Source organism: Leucopleurus acutus (genome assembly GCF_964270905.1).
Source record: "Leucopleurus acutus genome assembly, chromosome: 3".
Lineage (NCBI taxonomy): Eukaryota > Metazoa > Chordata > Mammalia > Artiodactyla > Delphinidae > Leucopleurus > Leucopleurus acutus.
This window is the reverse complement of record NC_139145.1, coordinates 75,484,912-75,508,127: the sequence shown is the minus strand read 5'-3', so window position 1 is coordinate 75,508,127 and position 23,216 is coordinate 75,484,912. Positions and strand designations below refer to the sequence as shown.

The following is a 23,216-nucleotide window of genomic DNA, read 5'->3' as shown; positions in this document are numbered from 1 at the left end:
ACGAGAAGACCCTATGGAGCTTTAATTAATCAACTCAAAAAGCATAAAATAATACCACCAAGGGATAACAAGGCTTTATATGAGCTGACAATTTCGGTTGGGGTGACCTCGGAGTATAAAAAACCCTCCGAGTGATTAAAACTTAGGCCTACCAGCCAAAGTGTAGTATCACTTATTGATCCAAAATTTTGATCAACGGAACAAGTTACCCTAGGGATAACAGCGCAATCCTATTCTAGAGTCCATATCGACAATAGGGTTTACGACCTCGATGTTGGATCAGGACATCCTAATGGTGCAGCAGCTATTAAGGGTTTGTTTGTTCAACGATTAAAGTCCTACGTGATCTGAGTTCAGACCGGAGTAATCCAGGTCGGTTTCTATCTATTACGCATTTCTCCCAGTACGAAAGGACAAGAGAAATAAGGCCAACTTTAAAAAAGCGCCTTCAAACAATTAGTGACCCAGTCTCAACCTAATAATCTAGCGCAAACATACCCTGCCCGAGATCAGGGCTTTGTTGAAGTGGCAGAGTACGGCAATTGCATAAAACTTAAGCTTTTATACTCAGAGGTTCAAATCCTCTCTTCAACAAATGTTTACAATTAACATTTTAACACTCATTCTTCCCATTCTTTTAGCTGTAGCATTCCTAACACTAGTAGAACGCAAAATCCTAGGCTACATACAATTCCGAAAAGGACCAAACATCGTAGGCCCATATGGCCTATTACAACCCTTCGCCGATATAATCAAACTATTCACTAAAGAACCCTTACGACCAGCCACATCTTCCACCACCATATTTATAATTGCACCCGTACTTGCATTAACCTTGGCTCTCACAATATGGGCTCCCCTACCTATACCACACCCACTCATCAACATAAACCTAGGAGTACTCTTCATACTAGCAATATCAAGTCTAGCTGTTTACTCTATCCTATGATCTGGATGAGCTTCCAATTCAAAATACGCTCTAATCAGAGCTCTACGAGCAGTAGCACAATCTCATATGAAGTAACACTAGCTATTATTCTATTATCTGTACTTCTAATAAACGGCTCCTTCACTCTATCTACACTAAACACTACACAAGAAAAACTATGACTACTCTTCCCTTCATGACCATTAGCTATAATATGATTTATCTCCACCTTAGCAGAAACTAACCGAGCCCCCTTCGATCTTACAGAAGGAGAATCGGAACTCGTATCTGGCTTTAACGTAGAATATGCTGCTGGCCCTTTTGCCCTATTCTTCCTAGCAGAATATGCCAACATTATCATAATAAATATATTCACAACTATCTTATTTCTAGGAGCATTCCACGATCCCTACGCACCAGAATTATGCACAACAAATCTAATCGTCAAATCACTACTACTAACAATATCCTTCCTATGAATCCGAGCATCCTACCCCCGATTCCGATATGACCAACTAATACACCTCCTCTGAAAAAACTTCCTCCCATTGACACTAGCTCTCTGCATATGACACATCTCATTACCCATCATAACAGCAGGCATCCCACCCCAAACATAAAATAAGAAATATGTCTGACAAAAGAATTACTTTGATAGAGTAAATAATAGAGGTTTAAATCCTCTTATTTCTAGAATAATAGGAATCGAACCTACCCTTAAGAATTCAAAATTCTCCGTGCTACCACACTACACCATAATCTATAGTAAGGTCAGCTAAATAAGCTACCGGGCCCATACCCCGGAAATGTTGGTTCATATCCTTCCCATACTAATTAACCCATTCATCTCTATCACCCTACTAACAACCCTCGTCCTAAGCACAACAATTGTCACCATTAGCTCCCATTGACTGTTCGCCTGAATCGGACTAGAAATAAATATAATAGCCATCATTCCTATCATAATGAAAAAACCTAACCCCCGAGCCACAGAGGCCTCAGCCAAATACTTTCTAACACAAGCCACAGCATCCTCATTACTTATATTAGCAATTATTATTAATCTAATACACTCCAGCCAATGAACTATCATAAAATTATTCGACCCAACAGCATCTATTCTAATAACAATAGCTCTAGCCATTAAACTAGGATTATCCCCTTTTCACTTCTGAGTACCAGAAGTTACACAAGGCATTCCCCTAAGCACAGGACTAATTCTACTTACGTGACAAAAACTCGCACCTATCTCAATCCTTTACCAAATCTCACCATCAATCAACCTACACCTGATAATTACTATATCCTTCCTATCAATTCTAATCGGAGGTTGAGGTGGACTAAACCAAACACAACTCCGAAAAATTATAGCCTATTCATCAATCGCCCATATAGGATGAATAACCGCTATTTTACTGTACAATCCAGCCCTCACCTTACTAAACCTATTAATTTATATTGTAATAACCTTCACTATATTTATACTACTCATCCAAAACTCCACTACCACTACGCTACTACTATCCCAAACATGAAACACAATACCCTTTATAACAACCTTTACTATACTCACCCTACTCTCCATAGGAGGACTTCCTCCACTCACAGGCTTTATACCCAAATGAATAATTATCCAAGAACTAACAAAAAACGACACTCTCATCCTACCCACCCTCACAGCCATCACAGCTCTACTCAACCTATACTTCTACATGCGCCTTGCCTACTCCACAGCATTAACCCTATTCCCCTCTACCAATAACATAAAAATAAAATGACAATTCTACCCCACAAAACAAATGACCCTTCTACCAACAGCAATCGTACTATCCACAATACTCCTACCCCTTACACCAGCACTCTTTGTCCTACTATAGGGATTTAGGTTAAATAAGACCAAGAGCCTTCAAAGCCCTAAGCAAGTATAATTTTACTTAACCCCTGCCCAATAAGGATTGCAAGACTATATCTTACATCAACTGAATGCAAATCAAACACTTTAATTAAGCTAAATCCTCACTAGATTGGAGGGATACATCTCCCACGAACTTTTAGTTAACAGCTAAATACCCTAGTAAACTGGCTTCAATCTACTTCTCCCGCCGCGAGAAAAAAAAGGCGGGAGAAGTCCCGGCAGGATTGAAGCTGCTTCTTTGAATTTGCAATTCAAAATGATCATTCACTACAGGACTTGGTAAAAAGAGGACTTTACCCCTGTCTTTAGATTTACAGTCTAATGCCTACTCGGCCATTTTACCTATGTTCATAAACCGATGACTATTCTCTACCAATCACAAAGACGTTGGTACCCTGTATTTACTATTTGGCGCCTGGGCAGGAATAGTGGGTACTGGTCTAAGCTTGTTGATTCGTGCTGAATTAGGTCAACCTGGCACACTTATCAGAGACGACCAACTTTATAATGTTCTAGTAACAGCTCACGCCTTCGTAATAATTTTCTTTATGGTTATACCTATCATAATTGGGGGCTTTGGAAACTGACTAGTTCCTTTGATAATTGGACCCCCTGACATAGCATTCCCTCATCTAAACAACATAAGCTTCTGACTACTCCCCCCTTCCTTTCTACTACTGATAGCATCTTCAATAATTGAAGCCGGCGCAGGTACAGGCTGAACTGTATATCCCCCTCTAGCCGGAAATCTAGCACATGCAGGAGCCTCAGTAGATCTTACTATTTTCTCTCTGCATTTAGCTGGTGTATCTTCAATCCTTGGAGCTATTAACTTCATCACAACTATTATTAATATAAAACCACCCGCTATAACCCAATACCAAACACCTCTCTTCGTCTGATCAGTCCTGGTCACAGCAGTCTTACTTTTACTATCACTACCTGTCTTAGCAGCCGGAATTACTATACTATTAACCGATCGAAATCTAAACACAACCTTTTTCGATCCAGCAGGAGGAGGGGACCCAATCTTATATCAACACTTGTTCTGATTTTTTGGCCATCCCGAAGTATACATTCTAATTCTACCGGGTTTTGGAATAATTTCACATATCGTTACCTATTATTCAGGGAAAAAAGAACCTTTTGGGTATATGGGAATAGTATGAGCTATAGTTTCTATTGGTTTCCTGGGTTTCATTGTATGGGCTCATCACATGTTTACAGTTGGAATAGACGTAGATACACGAGCATATTTTACATCAGCTACTATAATTATCGCAATTCCTACAGGAGTAAAAGTTTTCAGTTGACTGGCAACACTTCACGGAGGAAGTATTAAATGATCTCCCGCCTTAATATGAGCTCTAGGCTTTATTTTCTTATTCACAGTAGGGGGTTTAACCGGTATTATCCTAGCTAACTCATCCCTAGATATCATTCTCCACGACACCTATTATGTGGTTGCTCATTTTCACTATGTGCTTTCAATAGGAGCTGTCTTTGCCATCATAGGAGGTTTCGTCCACTGATTCCCACTATTTTCAGGATATACACTCAACCCAACATGAACAAAAATCCAATTCATAATTATATTCGTAGGTGTAAATATAACATTCTTCCCACAACACTTCCTAGGCCTATCTGGAATACCTCGCCGATATTCCGACTATCCAGATGCTTACACAACATGAAATACCATCTCATCAATAGGCTCATTTATCTCACTAACAGCAGTCATACTAATAATCTTCATTATCTGAGAAGCATTCGCATCTAAACGAGAAGTGTTAGCAGTAGACCTCACCTCCACAAACCTTGAATGACTAAACGGATGTCCTCCACCATACCATACATTCGAAGAACCAGTATACGTCAACCTAAAATATTCAAGAAAGGAAGGAATCGAACCCCCTCTAATCGGTTTCAAGCCAACATCATAACCATTATGTCTTTCTTTATGAGCGAGGTATTAGTAAAGTCTTACGTAACTTTGTCAAAGTTAAATCACAAGTGAAAATCCTGTATATCTCCATGGCATATCCCTTTCAACTAGGCTTACAAGACGCAGCATCACCTGTTATAGAAGAACTTCTACAGTTTCATGACCACGCATTAATGATCGTCTTCCTAATTAGCTCAGGGATTATTAGCCCAGGGATTAATAGCCCAGGGATTAATCAAATGTGTGTACAGCTTAGTATTTCAGGCAAATAGTTAATAAGTCATTGTGTGCCATGCATATGTACAAGTCAAGGATATCATCCTTTCCGTTAGGCACTTGTGGGAGCCAGCACAGCCCAAGGGAACAACAGCCCAGCCCAAGGGAACAATACCTTGCCTTGTCTTTCACAAGGCAAGGTGCTTTTTTATCAAGGGCAGAAAAGAGTCTTTCTCTTTCTGACTTACTTCACTTAGCATGATAATCTCTAGTTGCACCCACCTAAAATGTGACACAGATGAACCTATCTATGAAACAGAAACAGAATCATGGACCTAGGGAACAGACTGGTGGTTGCCAAGGGTATAGGGGGTGGGAGAGGGAGGAGTGGGAGTTTGGGGTGAGCAGATGCAAACTGGTATATAGAGAATGGATAAACAACAAGGTCCTACTGTACCGCACAGGGAACTGTATTTAATATCCTGTGATAAACCATGATGGAAAAGAATATGATAGCACAGGGAACTCTTCTCAATGCTCTGTGGTGACCTAAATGGGAAGGAAATCCGAGGAAGAGGGGATATATGTATGTGTGTGGCGATTCGCTTTGCTGCACAGCAAAAACTAACACAACATTGTAAGCAACTATACTCCAATTAAAAAAAAGAAAGAGGAAAATTTAGACACAGATACCCAGGGAGAATGCCATGTGATGATAGAGGCAGAGATTGGACTGGTGTGTCTACAAGTCAAGGAAAACCAAGGATTGCTGACAACCACCCAAAGCTAGAAGAGGCAAGGAAACCTTCTTCCCTAGTGCCCTCAGAGGGAGAATGGCCCTATAGACACTTTGACTTTGGCGTTCTAGCCTCCAGAATTGTGAGGGAATAAATTTCTTTTCTCTTAAAAAAAAAAAAGGAATATGAAAAAGAATATGTGTGTGTGTGTGTGTGTGTGTGTGTGTGTGTGTAACTGAGTCACTTTGCTGTAAGCAGTAATTAACACAACATTGTAAATCAACTGTACTTCAATTAAAAAATTAATTAATTAATTAAAAAAGAAAGGTCAGTAAGGGCTGAAGCAATCAGCCAGGGTTTCGCAGAAAATGCAGAACTCAAGCTGGCCTTGCAGAGCAGTGGCATTTGCCTGGCCGGAGGAAGGCATTGCAGGCAAGGAGGCCCCCGGAGTAAAGGAACTGAAGGGGAACTGAACTTTGAATGCACAGGGACATTGAAGAAGCAGAGACAACTGTTCAACCTTTGGCAGGGGCTTTTCTTGAGGCATGATGGAGGAGTGGAAAAGAAGTTTGGATCAAAAAGGGTGTTTCCACTGAAAGATGTTTAGAAAAAGAATAAATTAGCAACATAGAGGTAGGAAATATAATACTTCTCAGCCATCTGCAAGCCCCTCTCCTCTCTTATCACCCAAGGATAACAGGAATCAAGGGAACAGAATATAAAGGCTTGGGTTGGGATCAAGAGACAGGGAAGGTACATGGGTCTTTGGTTCTGTTAAGGCTAAAATAACAGTAGTTGCTACCCCGGGAGCTGGCCATTGTCCTGAGAATGCAGTGGGCTGGCGACCTAACAGCTCCTTATAAAAGGCCATCTGTCCTGTGAACTGGAATGAAGGCCTGGGAAGTCTTCCCTTTCAGCTCCCAGATGGTATCACAATGCACTTGTGAAAGAGACTTCCTGGGTCATTTGCTTAATATGAAAACTTTTTGCATGTTTGTTTTGTGAATTGTGTGTTTCCACTGTATCGCTTCATATCACAACTTAACCATCTATACAGCACTCTCTTAAGCTTTATCTTCTATGCAAAGAGTAGTGTACTTGCTGAAAGAAATCTACAAATTGATTTTTTTTCTTGTGTGTCCTTGTAAAGAATGGTAGATTTGTTCACAGTGTAGACTGGAGTCATTGTTGAATTTGACATTCCATATACCCTTACAGTTATCCAAAACTGATTTTCTGGCCTACACATCATCTTTTTCTTAGATTATTATACTTTTTATTTCCCTGACCAGGAGCAGCACCTGACTTTTTCTTCAATGGCATTATTCCCAAATTACTAACATGAATGCCCGCACAAAAGCAGCTTCCTGTGTGACCATGGATCAAGAGGCAGAGCTGCCAGGTGTGATGCAGGTTGAGGCAGCGGATGGGGCTCAGCCAGGCTAGTCTCTGCCTGGAGCTCAGTCCCTACACCAACCAGGCAGCCTGGGTTGTTCAAATTTAAACCTCATCAAATTAAAAGTGATTGCATACTGTGGACCTTTGAGGTCACATTGGAGGAGCTGAAGGTGAAGCTAATAAATTGTAGATCGTGACATGTCTGACTTTGGGGTGGGAGGTGACAGGATGCATGTGGCTGGAAATGCAGATAGCAGCATACCCGGTTTAGTCAAATACATATCATTAAGCCCGCTGAGCAACTTATTGAACTTATCATTAACTATATTTAAGCACGATCAATCTGAAATTTCCTCTTTCTAAAATTTTGCCTTGGAAGAAAAGGAAAAAAAAAAAAAAAAGGAACGAGGGTAAGACTTTGCCAAAGGGTGCTTTCATGGGGCACATGGCAACCAAAACAAAAGGCCCAATTTTAATTGAATTACAAACTGTGTAATTATTTAACCTGTACCAGCTGGTCTCAAGAAGCTACCAGATTTCCTTAGAGAGTTGGTACTTGGCCAGAAACATAAAGTAACTTATTAGGAACAAGAAAAATGCCTTCTATACCTATGTTACCTGCCCCCCACTCCCAAAGAGCATAATATAAAAGGGGAATAAAATCCTTGGAGTTCATTTTTGGCTTAAGAGGCAGTTCTCCCGCCCTCGAGTATGTGAATGCATTTTGCTAAAGCACCTGTAGTCTCTGAAGAATGGCTGACATAAACAGGATGTTATTGCATCAGACAGGTAAGAGTAATTTCTCTAATTAGTCATCTGAGATTTCATTTTTCGCTTGGAAGTACTGGAAATTTAATTTGTTTGTGATGTGCAATTGGTGAACTGACAGTAGGTCCAACTGCGCCTCTCTCTGTCTTGCTGTCCTGATGCTGGGTGGAAAGCACGGGGGTGGGGCATGGGGATGGTCTCAATGTAGACACTTCGCTTCATCTGTCAACATCAAGCTAACTAAAGCACCTTCGTATTGACAAATGTGTCCTAATTACACATTCCTCACTTGTAATGCTAGAATAATCCTAATGAGTTTCCCATGATCATTTTTCTTTTAGATTAAATGTTTTTTCTCAATCCCCTTTCCACTTTTGTAACAGTGAAGTCATTCGGAATCCATGGTCATTTACATAACAGCATTGTTTCATAAAGGTACAGAGCAAATTATTTTTAGAAAGCTGTATTTTATGAATTAAAGTATGATCGAAGACAGGACCTGACTTGGCCTTTGATTAAAGACAGAGTTCATCCTATTTATTTTGTTTTAAAACACGCTTCTCCAAAGAAAGCTTGATTGGGATCAAACTTCGTCCCTATACATCATAGTTATTGATTTTAAATTTGTTGTTGCTCTGCTGATTTTATGCCCCTTTATGTCATAATTTGTTATCCTGATAGCCGGCCCCTGAGTTGGTGCTGGGACTGAGCCTGCAAGGTGGTTTCTTTCAATTCAGACTAATCTATTCATGAAACAGATGAGCTTTCAAACACAGAACCATGCTCTTCTCACTTTTCATAGCATTATCCTGGTATTTCCCATGGAGATTACAGTAAAATTTGTGGCAAGTAGCAACATTAGGGACATTTCTGTAGTCCAGGAGATACAGCTCCTGGCTGCCCTGGATGCTGCAGGAAGCTGGGGGCTCCTCCTCTTGGCTTTTTTTTTTTTTTTTTCCCCACACATAGATTCACTCTTAGGATTCAGAGTGCAAATATTGTGGCCATCTTCTGGAAAATGTCAAGGACAGAAAATCCTTCCATCTTGTACAAGTAGCAGAAGAGACAGAATGTCTGCTAGATACACCCCACCTTATTTGCTAAAGGACTGTCCAGCCCTCTTTTTAATCTGCATCTCCTTACATGCTTATAGGTAGAGTCTGGGATGCTGCCAGATCACCAAGCAGCCCATTTAGGGTAAAATTAGATAGACTTTCTAGAGAGATGTGTTGTACTCAAGTATCCCTTCTTGTGTTTTGATTTTCTGGCCAATTGAGTGAATGTAATGCTCTTATTTTGAATTGCTACTTTACACTTTTTCCTCCTCTGGCTTCCCATTCAGTATTCAGTCACGTCACTCAAGACCATCCCGGAACTGTGCCGAAGATGTGATTCGCAAAACGAAGACAGATCAGGTAAGTTTTGCTCCCCGCCTCTTCTCCTTATCCTGCCTTTTAGAGTGTAGGGGGGACTCCTCCTGGCATCCCTTCCCCCTCACATTGGTTGCTCCTGCTTTCTGTTTTCTTTTTCTTTTATGGCTTCTCCACTTACCCCCGACCCTCAACAAACAGATGTTAGGTCATCCTCCAAAGACTAACCGGACAGGGAGGCCCTAATGAGGACTCAGCTGTTTACAAATAAATGTAGGCGATCATTGCGGCAGCTCCAAACCACAGTATACGCAGCAATTTACTGCAAACCCGAGAAACCATTGGTGACAAAACATAATGATGCAGGCGCCAATGAAAAAATGTTGGATGCATTTACTACCCATATGGCAAGGACCAGCTTGGGGGATGGTGCTTTGCCAAAGTCTGAAACCCTATCAGGGATGCGACATGATAGAATCTGCAGTAAGGCATACTGTAACAGTTAAGATTAAAGCAAAGCTTTGGAGTTTAATAGTGTAAACTAAACAGAGAATTATGGCGTATAGATGAAAACCAGCTGGCTGACCTTTTCTCCCTGCACACCCCCGACCCTTGACAAAAAAAGTACATTCAGGGTTGTTTTTCCCTCTGTAAATCAAATTAAGCCTCTCTGCTTTTCTCTCTGTGGTGGGCAAAAATGAAAATAAAAAAGGATATTGATGGGAATGATACCATAGCATTAAACTGTGAAATGATGTTTATTATTTTTCCAAGTAATTACTCTAAGGCATCACCATTAACCTTGCCAAAGCTGGACCTCTGATAGTAACTAGAATCCTGAGAACCACGGATGATGGAAGACTTAAGATAACCCTAGAATTGTGTGTATTGTGTTTGAAAATAAATAGATCGTCCTTACCTATGCAGCTGCTAGAACTCTAGGCCTTTCGAACTGAAAGGACTGTGCAAAGCTAATTTACTTTTCTCTTGGGACGTTTGTTTTCTTTCAACATTTTGTTTAGATGAGATGGGGAAAATAATTAGTCTATCTAGGTTTGTTTATCTCTGTTTTTTTTGGTTTTTTTTTTTGTATGAGTGAAAGTCATGCTTCAATGTTTGGATCAGAAACATCACAGAAGATAGTTTGAAGTTCAAATAAAAGTTTTCATTTACCTCCATTTAAACAAAATTTTTCTTATTTCAAATGCACTCAAGTATCTATGGGGTTAACAGAGGCTTTGGCCATAAGGCTTATCAGGATGTGCCTCCTTAAAAGGCATCACCAGGTTCAAAGTTAAACCTCTGTGATCAGTGACAAGGGCAGCAGACGCAGTGGACGGGCCCCCGGCCTCAGAGTCGGAAGACCTCCGTCTGAGTCAGCATTCAGACATCTATCGGTTATACGACCCTGAGCCTGTGACTCATTATCTATAAAATAAAAAAGAAACTTGTTCTGCCAATGTTGCCAGGCTACTGTTAGGATCAAAATTAGGTGATGTATCCGAAGGTACTTTGTAGATACAAGATTTTCTTTCTTTTTTTTTTTTTTTTTTTAATTGGAGATGGGGCAAGAGAGAAGACATAATAGCAAACACTTCAGTAGTGCTTAACGTGCTAGGTATTGCTGTAAGCCCTTTACTCGTATTAACTCAATTAATCCTAAAATCCTTGTGAGCTAAGTATTGTACTCTTAAGATGTTTATATTATATAGATGGGCAAACTGAGGCACAGAGCAGAGAGGTAAATTATCTCGCCCAGTGTCACACAGCAGTTACATTACAGAGCTGGGATCCAAACCCCAGGAAGTTTGCCTCTAGAGTCTGTTGTCTTATCCATTACATATACTGTCATATAGCTAGACTTAGGGATAGTAATTTAATTTTAAGATATTTTCCTTTTAAAACTTTAAAAGCTAGCATTTTCCCTCACCGATGAAGTGGAACATTTCTTTTCTCTGTTAAATAGCTTCTCTTGCTTACCAAGTTAAGTGAATTAACCGAAGCTTTTAAAAAGAATTTTCCTGGGGCTGGTTTATTCCATTTTCTCCAGGTCTTGTGACTTGTAGTCAATTCCACAGTAGGTGATGTTAGACATTTCTTCTGTGGTTGAGAAGGAGGCCAATTTCAAGTTCAGAAGCCTTTAAACTCACCCAGAGCAAATATCCAGTGCTCAAGGTAATCACCAATAATTAGACCTGACAGGAAATGGATATATGAGGGAAAGACTCAGGCCTCTTTAATGGAATCACATGTACACCTCCAATTTGATGGACCATTTGGAGGTTGTAAACCACTTTCTAATAGAGCAAGAGGGATCCTAGAAAAAGGAACACATGAAAAATCAATCTTTCCAAAGCACCGCTGTAGAATTATCTGTGAGCCGCTTTGAAAGAAATCTCAACATAGTAAAGTTTTCACCCTCCATTTCTGAAAGAATTGAGGCAGTCTCAGTTAGTTTCATGGGCATGCAGATGTGGAAATAACCCTCCACCCCCAACGCATCCCCTTAGTCTTTCCTGTTTCAACAACCTAGGAGGAGTTTGCTCCAGGATCACTTGCACAGTTTCCATCTTTGTGGTAGTCTTTTCGAACAGGTGGTGGCACAAGACACATTGGCTTCTGAGAAGGGTCCACATCTTCTTCTGGATGGGGCACCCTCTGGGGGAACTTTTCCCTAAACCTCCTGTGACTTAGAACATACTCCACCGGGTAAAGATGTGTCTCTTGACCTTTCTAAAGTTTGTTAGGCACTTTCTGTCTTGTGTAGGTTGTCAAATGTTAACACCCATCCTGTACTAACATGTCTTTGACTAGATAGATGTTCTTGGACCCAGTTGTTCTTTTATTTATTCATTCCTCAAATAACTTTTGTGTTTTCTGTCCTATGCACGCACTGAAGACAGGGTAACAAGCAAGGTGTAGACAAGGCCCTGTTTCTCAACAGCACTTACATTCTGCGGGGTGACAGACAAAAGGCAGGCAAATGGAGATGTAAACCAGGTTTTTCCAGATAGTGATAAGAGATGACATGAGGCATGTGATAGAGTAACTTACAGTGGATGGGGAGGGAGGGGGGTTTGGGGGATCAGGGAGCATTCTTAGGGCCCAGCCATGGGAAAGCCAGTGAGGAACAGTGAAGGCAAGCGCAGCGCCCCTGAGTCAGAAATGAGCTTAGCATGGATGAGGAAGAAAAGGAAAACCAATGTGGCTGCATGGGGCAATCAAAATGAGGATGAGGCCAGGGGGCCGGTCAGGGTCAGACTCTACAGGGCCCTGAGGGTCATGGTACGCAGAGTTCAGATTTTACTCTAAGTTCTGTGAGGAGCGCTGACGGCAGGATCCCAATTTTTCTAAAATCCCATTACCTGGAAAGAAGCCGAAAATCATAACTCTCAGTAGAAGAAGGGACCCTAAAAGCCATCTAGTTTAAGAGGGAGAGAAGGTGAGAAAGTGCAAATAATAAAAGCAGAAGGGTACGGTGTTGACAGGGGATGAATGTGGGTAAAGGGTATACAGGTGTTCTTTGTACTGTTTTCATTCTTTCAACTATTCTATACATTTACATGAAAATGTTTTAATTATAAGTGAATTTTTAAAGGCCAATAATAATAGTAATGTAGTCCAAAGTCCATCAGATCTTGGAGGGACTCTTATTATCCTGATGGGGTCATCAGCCTGTACTTTGTCACGTGAGTGACAGGGAGCTCACAGTCTCACAAAGCTGCCTATTCATAAAGGTTCATTTTTCTTCAGCCCAAATCAAATGTCCATCCCTTACATCCCTTACATCCCTTACACCTTACATCCCTTACACATCCCTCAAATGTCCATCCCTTACATCCCTTACATCCCTTACACCTTACATCCCTTACACATCCCTCAAATGTCCATCCCTTACACCTGGCTTTTTCCTAGGGCACCTTAGGGAAGGACAGTTCCTCCTGGGCGAGGGTGCCACTGAGTGTTTGGAGGTGGCAGTCACCCTTGGTTTTGTCTTCTCCACACTAAAGTTTCCCTCCACAGTTTTGAGTGTATCCCGCTCATGCTTCTTGCTTTCTCGCGGCTGTCGCATTTACCAGCATCCCTCTTAAAAGTGGCGCACCCAGAACTCCACCCAAGGTTGCTCCCCGTATGGTCTGATCAGAACCTGTCAACCACACAGATCCACCTCAGGACTCAGCACACACCTTTCCTGCCTTCGCTCTTGGGCTACAAAGGCAAGACTGGTGCCTCCCCTTCCTGCCTGTTATTTTTAAAGTGTTCTGAGAGGAACAGGAGTGCGAATGAGCCCAGTTGTTGGCCCTTGGGAGCCTCTCTATGAGACATAGAGCCTAGGACTCACCCACTTCATCCCTGGGCCCTGGGTCAGCTCCACAGTGGGCTCTGAGAAAGGCAGATGATGGCAGGGTGTTTTGTCAGAGGCCTGGGGCAGCATTCCTGCACCTTCCACTCGCTCACTGACGCCCACGAGTCTGCCCCGGGAGTGCCCTTCCTTTAGCCAAAAGCACGGATTCCTATTAAAATCTGTATTTCCCCTGACAAGGATAATATTTTAAACTCTTTGCCATCAATTACACTACACTATGCCTAAACTGAATTTTTGTGAGAAAAAGAAGTTTTGAAAACAAGTGTGAAGGACTTGCAGATACCATAGGAAGGCAGGAGAGAGGGGGAGAACTAGGAATTAGAAGCTTGAGAACAAACTTTGCTGGTGCTTAGAGCTGCACAGGTGCTACTGAGATCTCCCAGTTACTTCTTACGTGCTCAGCATACCAGGCATTAGGCCAGGTCTTCTGTGCACAGCTTATTTGTCCTCAAAATAATTCTCTGAGGGAGGACCATTATTATACCCATTTTATGGATGAGGAAGCCGAGGCCCACAGAAGGCAAATAATTTGTCCAGAGTTCTGCATTTGAAACCAGTTCTGCTGACCACAGAGTCCCTATGAAGTTGAGCAACTGAAGAGCAGTTGTAGTCCGAGGAACCACGCACGGCTAGTGGAGTGGGGCAAGGATTAGCATTAGGGAAGTTACAGGTGAAAAATTTGCACCTCTAAAAGGGTGTTATTTATTAAATGTTGGCATGTTTTCTCTGCTTAATCCCTGCTCCTCATGTAGGAAAGGAGGACAGCATGAGGCAGGGCATGTTAACTCTGCTCTATATTTTCTCCGTATGAGGACTAATACTAAATCGACATATGGTATTCAAATCAAACATATTCAATTTCATTGACTTCGAGCTTCTTTTAATTAATTGGACATTCAGATACACATTTGTTTCAATTCATGGTGCTTTACATGTCTTGTGATTCTTTCAGAATATGTATCTGCTCAGCTCATTGTATAATTTTCTTATGAAAGAAAGCATATAAATATTAATGCAGCTTTGCATCTAAGAACTTAGATGTGTTGAGGTTGGGAAACTCGGTTATGTAACAGTTATAAATGGCCCTGGAGTGTGTTTGAGAAGAGATCCTGAAGGGTTTTCAATACCTAAATAGTAGAGAAGTCACTTGTCTGACAGTGAGTAAAGGAAAATCATACTTTTTTTTTTTGAAAATCATACTTTTTAAACTCAGTATCTGGTAAAAGCTGTTTTGGATGTATATTTAGAAACATTGCAGATTTGCTATACTTTTAGCCCTGTGCCTGCAAATTTTGTGATAAACTCTGAAAATGTATGGTTTTCTAAGATTTTCAAGGATTTTGGCCAACACCGAAAATAATACATTGACATGAAATTTATCCTATTGACGCTGTGACATAGCTGATGATGCTAAATATACAAACCTCCTGTTTCCAATTTTATTAAGGTTTCATGCTAAAAGCATGAAAGTTGGTATAGCAGTTTAAATTGAAAAGCCTGCTGATTAATCCATTTCACATGATCTAATATAAGATGGACTCAAAGATTCAGGAAACACATTTGCTAAGATCTCAATCAAGAAAATGAACACTTCACCCTGATGCAGCAAAGAATCTAACATTTATGACAAAAATCTACTTAATTGAAGTAAAAATTTACATACAGTAAAGCATATAGATGAGAATGTTAGTCAAATAAGTATTTTTGTTTTTTCTTTAAAAATTATAATTATAAAGGTGACATAATTCATTTTTTTAAAATAGTAAAAACTACAATTAACCATGCTACCAAAACAAAATTGCTGTATTTCTTTCTAGTATTTTTTTCATGAGGCATATTTTTTGTATGGTTGTCATCATAACATAAGGGCAATTTTTTTTTAATTTATTTTTTTAACATCTTTATTGGGGTATAATTGCTTTACAATGGTGTGTTAGTTTCTGCTTTATAACAAAGTGAATCAGTTGTACATATACATATGTTCCCATATCTCTTCCCTCTTTCATCTCCCTCCCTCCCACTCTCCCTATCCCACCCCTCCAGGCGGTCACAAAGCACTGGGCTGATCTCCCTGTGCTATGCGGCTGCTTCCCACTAGCTATCTACCTTACGTTTGGTAGTGTATATATGTCCATGCCTCTCTCTCGCTTTGTCACAGCTCACCCTTCCCCCTCCCCATATCCTCAAGTCCGTTCTCCAGTAGGTCTGTGTCTTTATTCCTGTCTTAGGGCAAATTTTTTTTTTAAACATGTTTATTGGAGTATAATGGTTTTACAATGGTGTGTTAGTTTCTGCTGTATAACAAAGTGAATCAGCTATACCTATACATATATCCCCGTATCTCCTCCCTCTTGCGTCTTCCCTCTCACCCTCCCTGTCCCACCCCTCTAGGTGGTCACAAAGCACAGAGCTGATCTCCCTGTGCTATGCGGTTGCTTCCCACTAGCTAGCTATTTTACATTTGGTAGTGTATATATGTCCATGCCACTCTCTCACTTCGTCTGCTTACCCTTCCCCCTCCCCATGTCCTCAAGTCCATTCTCTATATCTGCGTCTTTATTCCTATCCTGCCCCTAGGTTCTTCATAACCACTTTTTTCTTCTTCTTCTTCTTAGATTCCATATATATGTGTTAGCATACGGTATTTGTTTTTCTCTTTCTGACTTACTTCACTCTGTATGACAGACTCTAGGTCCAGCCGCCTCACTACAAATAACTCAATTTCGTTTCTTTTTATGGCTGAGTAATATTCCATTGTATATATGTGCCACATCTTCTTTATCCATTCATCTGTCGATGGACACTTAGGTTGCTTCCGTGTCCTGGCTATTGTAAATAGAGCTGCAATGAACATTGTGGTACGTGACTCTTTTTGAATTATGGTTTTCTCAGGGTGTATGCCCAGTAGTGGGATTGCAGGGTCATAGGGTAGTTCTATTTTTCGTTTTCATAAGGGCAGTTTTATCCACTGCTTTTTTCTGCCGTTGCAGAATGTGTATGGCCAACGCTTTGAATGAACCACAGAACTTAGGAAAGCGGATCTGCCCCCTCTGTCTGCTTTTAATCCATTAACATTTTGCTTATGTCTCTGAAAGAAGGGATATGAAGTCAATGCGGGGAAAGATAGGAGCAGGGGGTGATAGAAAAATTAAAAATAAACTCTAGTAGTGTCAAAAATAATGTAAAGGGCTGGCAGTGGCAGAGCTTAAATACAGTGCATCTTTGTCCCCTCTTCTCTCCTTGAACATTTCTTCTTTTCTTTTTTTAACATCTTTATTGGAGTATAATTGCTTTACAATGGTGTGTTAGTTTCTGTTTTATAACAAAGTGAATCAGTTATAAATATACACATGTCCCCATATCTCTTCCCTCTTGCGTCTCCCTCCCTCCTACCCTCCCTTATCCCACCCCTCTAGGTGGTCACAAAGCACTGAGCTGATGTAAGTCCCCTAGCTCCCTGACTTTCTGGAAGGTTGTAGAGTTAACAAAGTCAGGAATGAGGCAGTACTAGAGGGAGAGAAAACTCTGGGGAAGAGACCCAGTCTCCTTTCCCATGTTTTGGTTTTATTGGACTCTAAGAAACATACCTCCCCCCTCAAAACTGGTGGGGAAATCTCTTGGTAGAAATGAGTTCAAGGGAATGGGCAGTAAGGAAGGATGAGAACTCAGAAGTAGAGAGAAAAGCATCATGGAGGCAGGAAGGGGAAGAAATGAAGCACAGGGACAAGGAAAAACCGGTACGGAAGCAAAGTGCCTTTCACCTTGTGCGGCCCCGCAGTGACTTCCTTCTCAGAAGTCAATCCTGTCATTAGGGAGAAGCGGTTTTCCCTGCCCCATGTTCCCAATCAAGGCAACAGTAGGATTGGAGAGAGGGAGGGTTGTTACTGGTTTTGGATCTTCATAGAGTCTCTGAGAGCACCCCATCCTGCTGAAAGTGTATCCTTTTTCTTTTGTCTCCCAGTGGGCAGTTTCTTCCCATTTAAAATGAGCACGCTTTGTCCACATACCTTCTTTGCCCTGACTCTTACCCTAAAAAAAATCACTAAAAAACTCAAGTAATAGAAACAGAATCCTAGAATCTCATAGTTGAAGGATCCTCGGAGAGAGTAAAGAATCATCTCCAAAAGTCCAGACCCTTCTGTGGCATCGATTGCTCAGGCCCTTGCATCTCACAGTGCACTCCGAGACCGCAACCAGCACCACCAGCATCACTGGGAAGGCTGTTAGAAATGCAGACCCTAAGGCCTTACTCCAGACTCCAGAATCAGAATCTGTATCTTGACAAGCTCTCCAGGTGACTCATTTGTGTATATTCGACTTTGAGAAGTGCTGACTTAGGCCACCTTTGGTGCTAATCCGTCTTCCCTGATGAGGTATCATGTCACTCTGTGCTCAGAATCAAGCAATAGTTCCCCGAGATGGTTCTCAAGATACACAGTGGGAAACTCTCTTAGTGGGAAACTCTTACGTGGTCTTCAAGCACTCTTCTCCTGGGTCAGCAAGCTTCCTCGCATGCCGCTCTCCTCCTGCTTTCTGCCTGCCAGTCTCATCAAGGGACCTCCTTCGGTTCCTCAGATGTGCTGTGTTCTTTCACGTGACATGTCCTTCTCTCCTTTCGCCTCCAAGGTCACCTCCTCACAGCCCTTCACCCTACTCCCGCTGTTCAGTAGAAATGTAGTGTAGGCCGTTTCCATAATTTAAACTTCTTCTAGTAGTCATACGAAAAAATATAAGTAGATGAGATTAATTTAATAATACCTTATATTTATCCCAATAAATCAAAACTATTTGCACTTTGATATGTACCACCAGCCACATTTTAAGTGCCTAATAGCCACAGGTGTCTAGTGGTTCCTATTTGGACAGTGCAAGCCTAGATTATATTAGAACCCCTCTCCCAACTTACTATATTATCTCCCAGCTCCCTGTACTTTTCCATCTCTTTAAATATCTGTGTTTTAAAAATTATTGGTAATGTAGTTTAATATCAGTTTTCTCTAGTAGACTAAATAAAATCTCTTTTGGGTAATTTGGTTCATTATGGTATCTCCAGTGCCTACTGCTGGTGCTACATACACATCTGAGGTAGGATGGATGACTGAATGTGTAAAGAGGTGAAAAGGAAGCCGACTTCTTTGGGTTTTGTATCATAATTGAGCTTTGGGACAGCTGCTTTGCTTCTCTTCATTTGGTTTGACACTTTGATATTCTCTGGATATTTGATTCCTGTTTTATCTGCACCATACAAACACTCTCTAATTATTTCCTGTCTTAAAAAACGAGCAAACAATACTGCTCTGGTGGCTCCACCCTAATTCTCTGCTCCTTTTTCTTCCCACCCCAGGCCCCACTTATAGCCAACATGCTTTAGAGAGTTAACGGAACCTCGATCTGTAGTCCTCCACCTCCTGTTCACCTTAAGTATCTCCAGTATGGCTTCCACCTCTTTTGGGAAGGTCAGAACTTCCCGTTGGTCAAATCCGTTGACACTGATGTTCTCGTCTTGCTTGACATTGCTGTGTTATTTGAGGCTATTGGCCGTGCCTTTCTGGAAACGTTCTCCTCCCATGGCTTTGTGATACCACCTCATTCCTTGTTTTTCTTCTAACACTCTGACATCTCCTTAGTCTCTTTTGCAACTCCTCTCCTTTCTCTACTTGACCTTTACGTATCCAAGTGGTATGGAAGTATTCAGTAGGATCCTTTCTCCTCTCAATCTCTAAGTCTCTCTGGGTTGATAGCTCATTCGTTCTCACGGCTTCAGATGCCCCCTACTTGCTGCTGCTACTCACCTCATCACTCTAGCCTCCTAATTAATGACCCACTCGATATCTCCATTGGATGCCTTGTGGAATTATGAAGAGGAATTCTTGAATCCCCATCCCCAACCTGTTCCTCCTCAGACCCCCCTCAGCTATCAGCACTCAGTTTACTGAAACATCCACTCTGTGGCCGAAGCCAGGATTCTGCCTTTCCCTCATTTCCACCTCCATCTATCAGCAGGTCCTGAGTCGTCTGTGCTCAAAGCCTATCCCCATCTGTCCACTTATCTCCATCTCAACAGCCCCCAGCCAGGTCGGGCCACCTTTATGTTTCATTGGGTTAACAACCATGAACTAATACTTTGACTTCTTTCTTCACCATCAATCCTTGCTACCCCGTATTTCCCCCAGAGGAGGCACAAAGATATATTTTTAAATGTAAAGCAGAGCATTTCATTCTCTGTGAAGCCCCCCTAAGAATACCCCATTTCACTTAAAATATAACCCAAACTCCTTTCTGTGGTCCATAAAACCCTCAAGTGAGTTGGCCCCTGACAGCCTCCCCCAACTTCATCTTTGATCTCCCTCACCCTAGCTCACTCTGCTCTAGATAGAAGAACTATGGAACCTGCCAGATTCTCTCCTGCGTTAGGCATTTGAGAATGGGCTTCCTTCTACCCATATCCTCACAGAATCGTCTTTTCTCTTGTATTTTCCCCCGGATCCTCATAACTGTCTTCTTCTCATCCTCAGGTCTTGGCTTACATGTCATCTCCATGGTAAGGCTTCTCAGCTGTTCTCTATTCCAGGACCCTACTTGTTTCCATCAAAGCACTCTGCATTTTATAATTTCTCATTCATCTGTATACTTGCTTGACTATCTGCTTGCCCCATAAGGACGGTGATTATGTCTATTTCATTCCCCTCTGTACCCCTACAGCCATGTGCACAGAGAACATTCAGCAGATGTTTGTGGAATGAGTGGACCCTGTAAGAGTCTTTTAGCATTCTGCCAATTACTTTAACACTTCTGAACAAGCTCTGTTGTATTCCTATATGTCTTGCTTATATTGGAAAGGAATTGCCACCTTTAACCAGTTGAAAGAATTGGCACCTGAAATCAGAACAAATTTTCTGTGATAAGATGACTCTAAATTTAGGCTGATGCCGCTAAAGATAAACAAAGTAGGGAAATTCTTCCACTCAACTGTTTCTAAGAAAAGTTGTTATTAAAAACCATTTTCCTAATGTTACTTCATAGTCAGTGGTTACCAAAATCTCGGCAGAGAGTACAGTTTGGGATTTAGCTTAAAATGAATCTGAAATGAGTACAACCAGGTTTTACTACTGGTTTCTGGAATTCCATTGCCTACATGTGACCCAAATAGAGAAAATGTGAATTGCATGTTTAGGGAATAATTTTAATTTTGATAAGGCAGTTCTGCGGTGTTATGGAGAGAAAGTTGGAGTCAGGGAACTCAATCCTGGTTGAGCAGTCAGCATAGTATGTAATTTTCCACATAACACTTGAAACTCCCTCAGTTCGCATTTATTTTCAAGTGAGAATACGGAAGCACTGCTCATCCATCCTCCGGAGTTGTTGTAAAAACGTCTAGTGACATCATACACTTGACTTGTGGTCAGAAACATAGGAAGTTTTATGCACATATATTGTATTCATAATTTTAATGATGGAGGACATTTTAGGAAAATTCTAATTAATAAATAGCATTTGGAGGAACTTTTAAAACACACATAAGTGTTTTGGTCTCTTTCATTGTTTGTAACAGTGCCTGAGAAGCGTGTACCGAACGGCAGTAGGAAAGGAGGCAGCGCGGCTCTGCCAGGCTCTGTCCTGCAGGGGCCTCTATCTGCACTTTGCTGCGTCCCTGCACCTGCCCTGTCCTCTCTGCAGCCTGTAACGGAGAACTCCACCCGGCCACCAGCTTGCTTGGGTGGACCCCACAGGGCTGCCCAGAGGAAGAGGAGGCTGCAGGCTGGGCTAGTTCTTCCTCCCATTTCTCCTCCCCTCCAGACCTTGAGGCGCGTCCCTCTCAAAGTGGGACTAGGTTTCATACACTTACCACTTTGTTTCTGGAAAATAGAATTCATTTAATGTTTCGTAAAAAAAAAAAAAAAAAACACTCATGCACCCTAAAGATATATACCCCCTGTACTCTTCTTGTGTCTAAAGTTGTATTCCTAATGTGGATACCTGACTTCACATCGAGGAGGAAAAGAAACATTTTACTGACGGCATTCTGGGAGCCATCTGTTGGAGCTGGCTAGTAGAGGGTAGAGGATAGGGATTTTTCAAACCTCCCCCATCTGCCTCTTGTTCCCTTAGCAAGGAGCAGTGTCTTGGTGTTTCCTGCCCTTGACAGATCAGCGCTGTAGAACATTGCCACCTTCAGTTAAAACTGGTAAGCGTGATTCTGCACTTTCCAGAAACCACACTGAGCAAGTTCTCCCCTGGTTCCACACTTCTCTGCTTGATGAGCCTCTGCACCATCCTTGGATGCGTATCTCTCTCTAATTCAGCACTGAGAGAGGAAAAAACAGAAAGGAAATCTGGTAATGGGCCTGGAGTGGATGTGAGACTTAATCCACTCAAGAGGTTTTGCTGATGTCAGAGTGAAGGTCAGCATGCTTTTTAGGTGACAGAATAACTCTGAAACCATGTGCTTTCTTCAGAATCACTCATTTGTCTTCTATGGGAACCATACTTTCAAGGCCCAAAGGTTTAAAGTTGTCAAAATACTGAGTCTGATTTCATGATAGAACATGCGTCTTTGGTGAAGAAGTATCTTTTCTACCCAAGGTAGTAAGGGCTTTTGAGTATTTCTGTGAGTTTTTACACAATAAAGAAATGGGTGCAGATGGGGTACAAAGTGATGAGAGCAGGTCTTAACAGTTCTGGGTTGGGCTGGGAATTAGGAAACTTGGGAAATTAGGAAATTGGGAAACTGGGAAATCTGACTTTCTACCGCTGCTTTATATCAGTAGCCACTTAGGAAGTTTAGAACCACATCAATGAATCTTTTCCAGTAATATTTTAACATCTCAATGTGAATAAATCATTGGTTGATATTTTTATAAGAAAGTCCTCTGTACTTGCCCTTCAGCCTCACAACACCGTCAATAAAGGGTCTGTGACACCAGTGAAAGGGATGAGCAAACAACTCCATGGGAACATTTCTCACACCCACTGGCTCTTCCCAACATCACGGCCTGACACAGTACCCCAGATTCAGAGTTAACCCAACCCTTTCTTGGATCAGGTTCCAATCTATTCTCCAAGGGTGGTACAGAAGAGCACCCAGCAAGTAGTCTTCACTCAGGCTCCATACCCGTCTTCTTGTTGTCATGAGATAAGTATACCTGTCACCACGCCTTAGAACCTGAAGTGTTTCATTTACATCGGATTAAGGAAACTCTTGACTCTAGCATTGACCCTCCTAATCTTTCACAACGTCCCTCTCTTAGGTATAAAAATGGAAGGAAATGGAATCCTGGAGGACTTAGAAGTCATGTCCTTGAAGGTGCCTGGGTTTCCAGCAGCTGTAGATGTGAAGTTCATTGTTGTGTACATTTTAAGGCAATTAACAGCTACAGCTGACCATTTTGTTTCTCAAGGAAAATAGTATTCCTTTCACTTCTAACGATAAATAGTAGGAAAACAGTATTTTATCCTAAAGACACATCCTTTTCTTCCTCTTCTTGATGTCTAAAGCTAATTTTCTAATGTGGACACAAAACTCCATATTTAGAAGTAAAATAGGCATTTTGGGAGCCAGCACTGCCGTTCAGT

At 41.5% G+C, this 23,216-nt stretch overlaps 1 protein-coding gene across 1 annotated transcript in view; it reads left to right on the top strand.

Annotated features, from left to right (window-relative positions):
- SNCAIP (synuclein alpha interacting protein) overlaps positions 1–23,216 on the top strand; it is a gene marked incomplete at both ends in the record, with an annotated part of 80,692 nt that overhangs the window by 11,623 nt on the left and 45,853 nt on the right. The window contains one exon of the mRNA XM_082837209.1: positions 9,250–9,322. Within this exon, the coding sequence (XP_082693335.1) occupies positions 9,250–9,322 (73 nt within the window). The remainder of the gene's footprint in view (positions 1–9,249; positions 9,323–23,216) is intronic.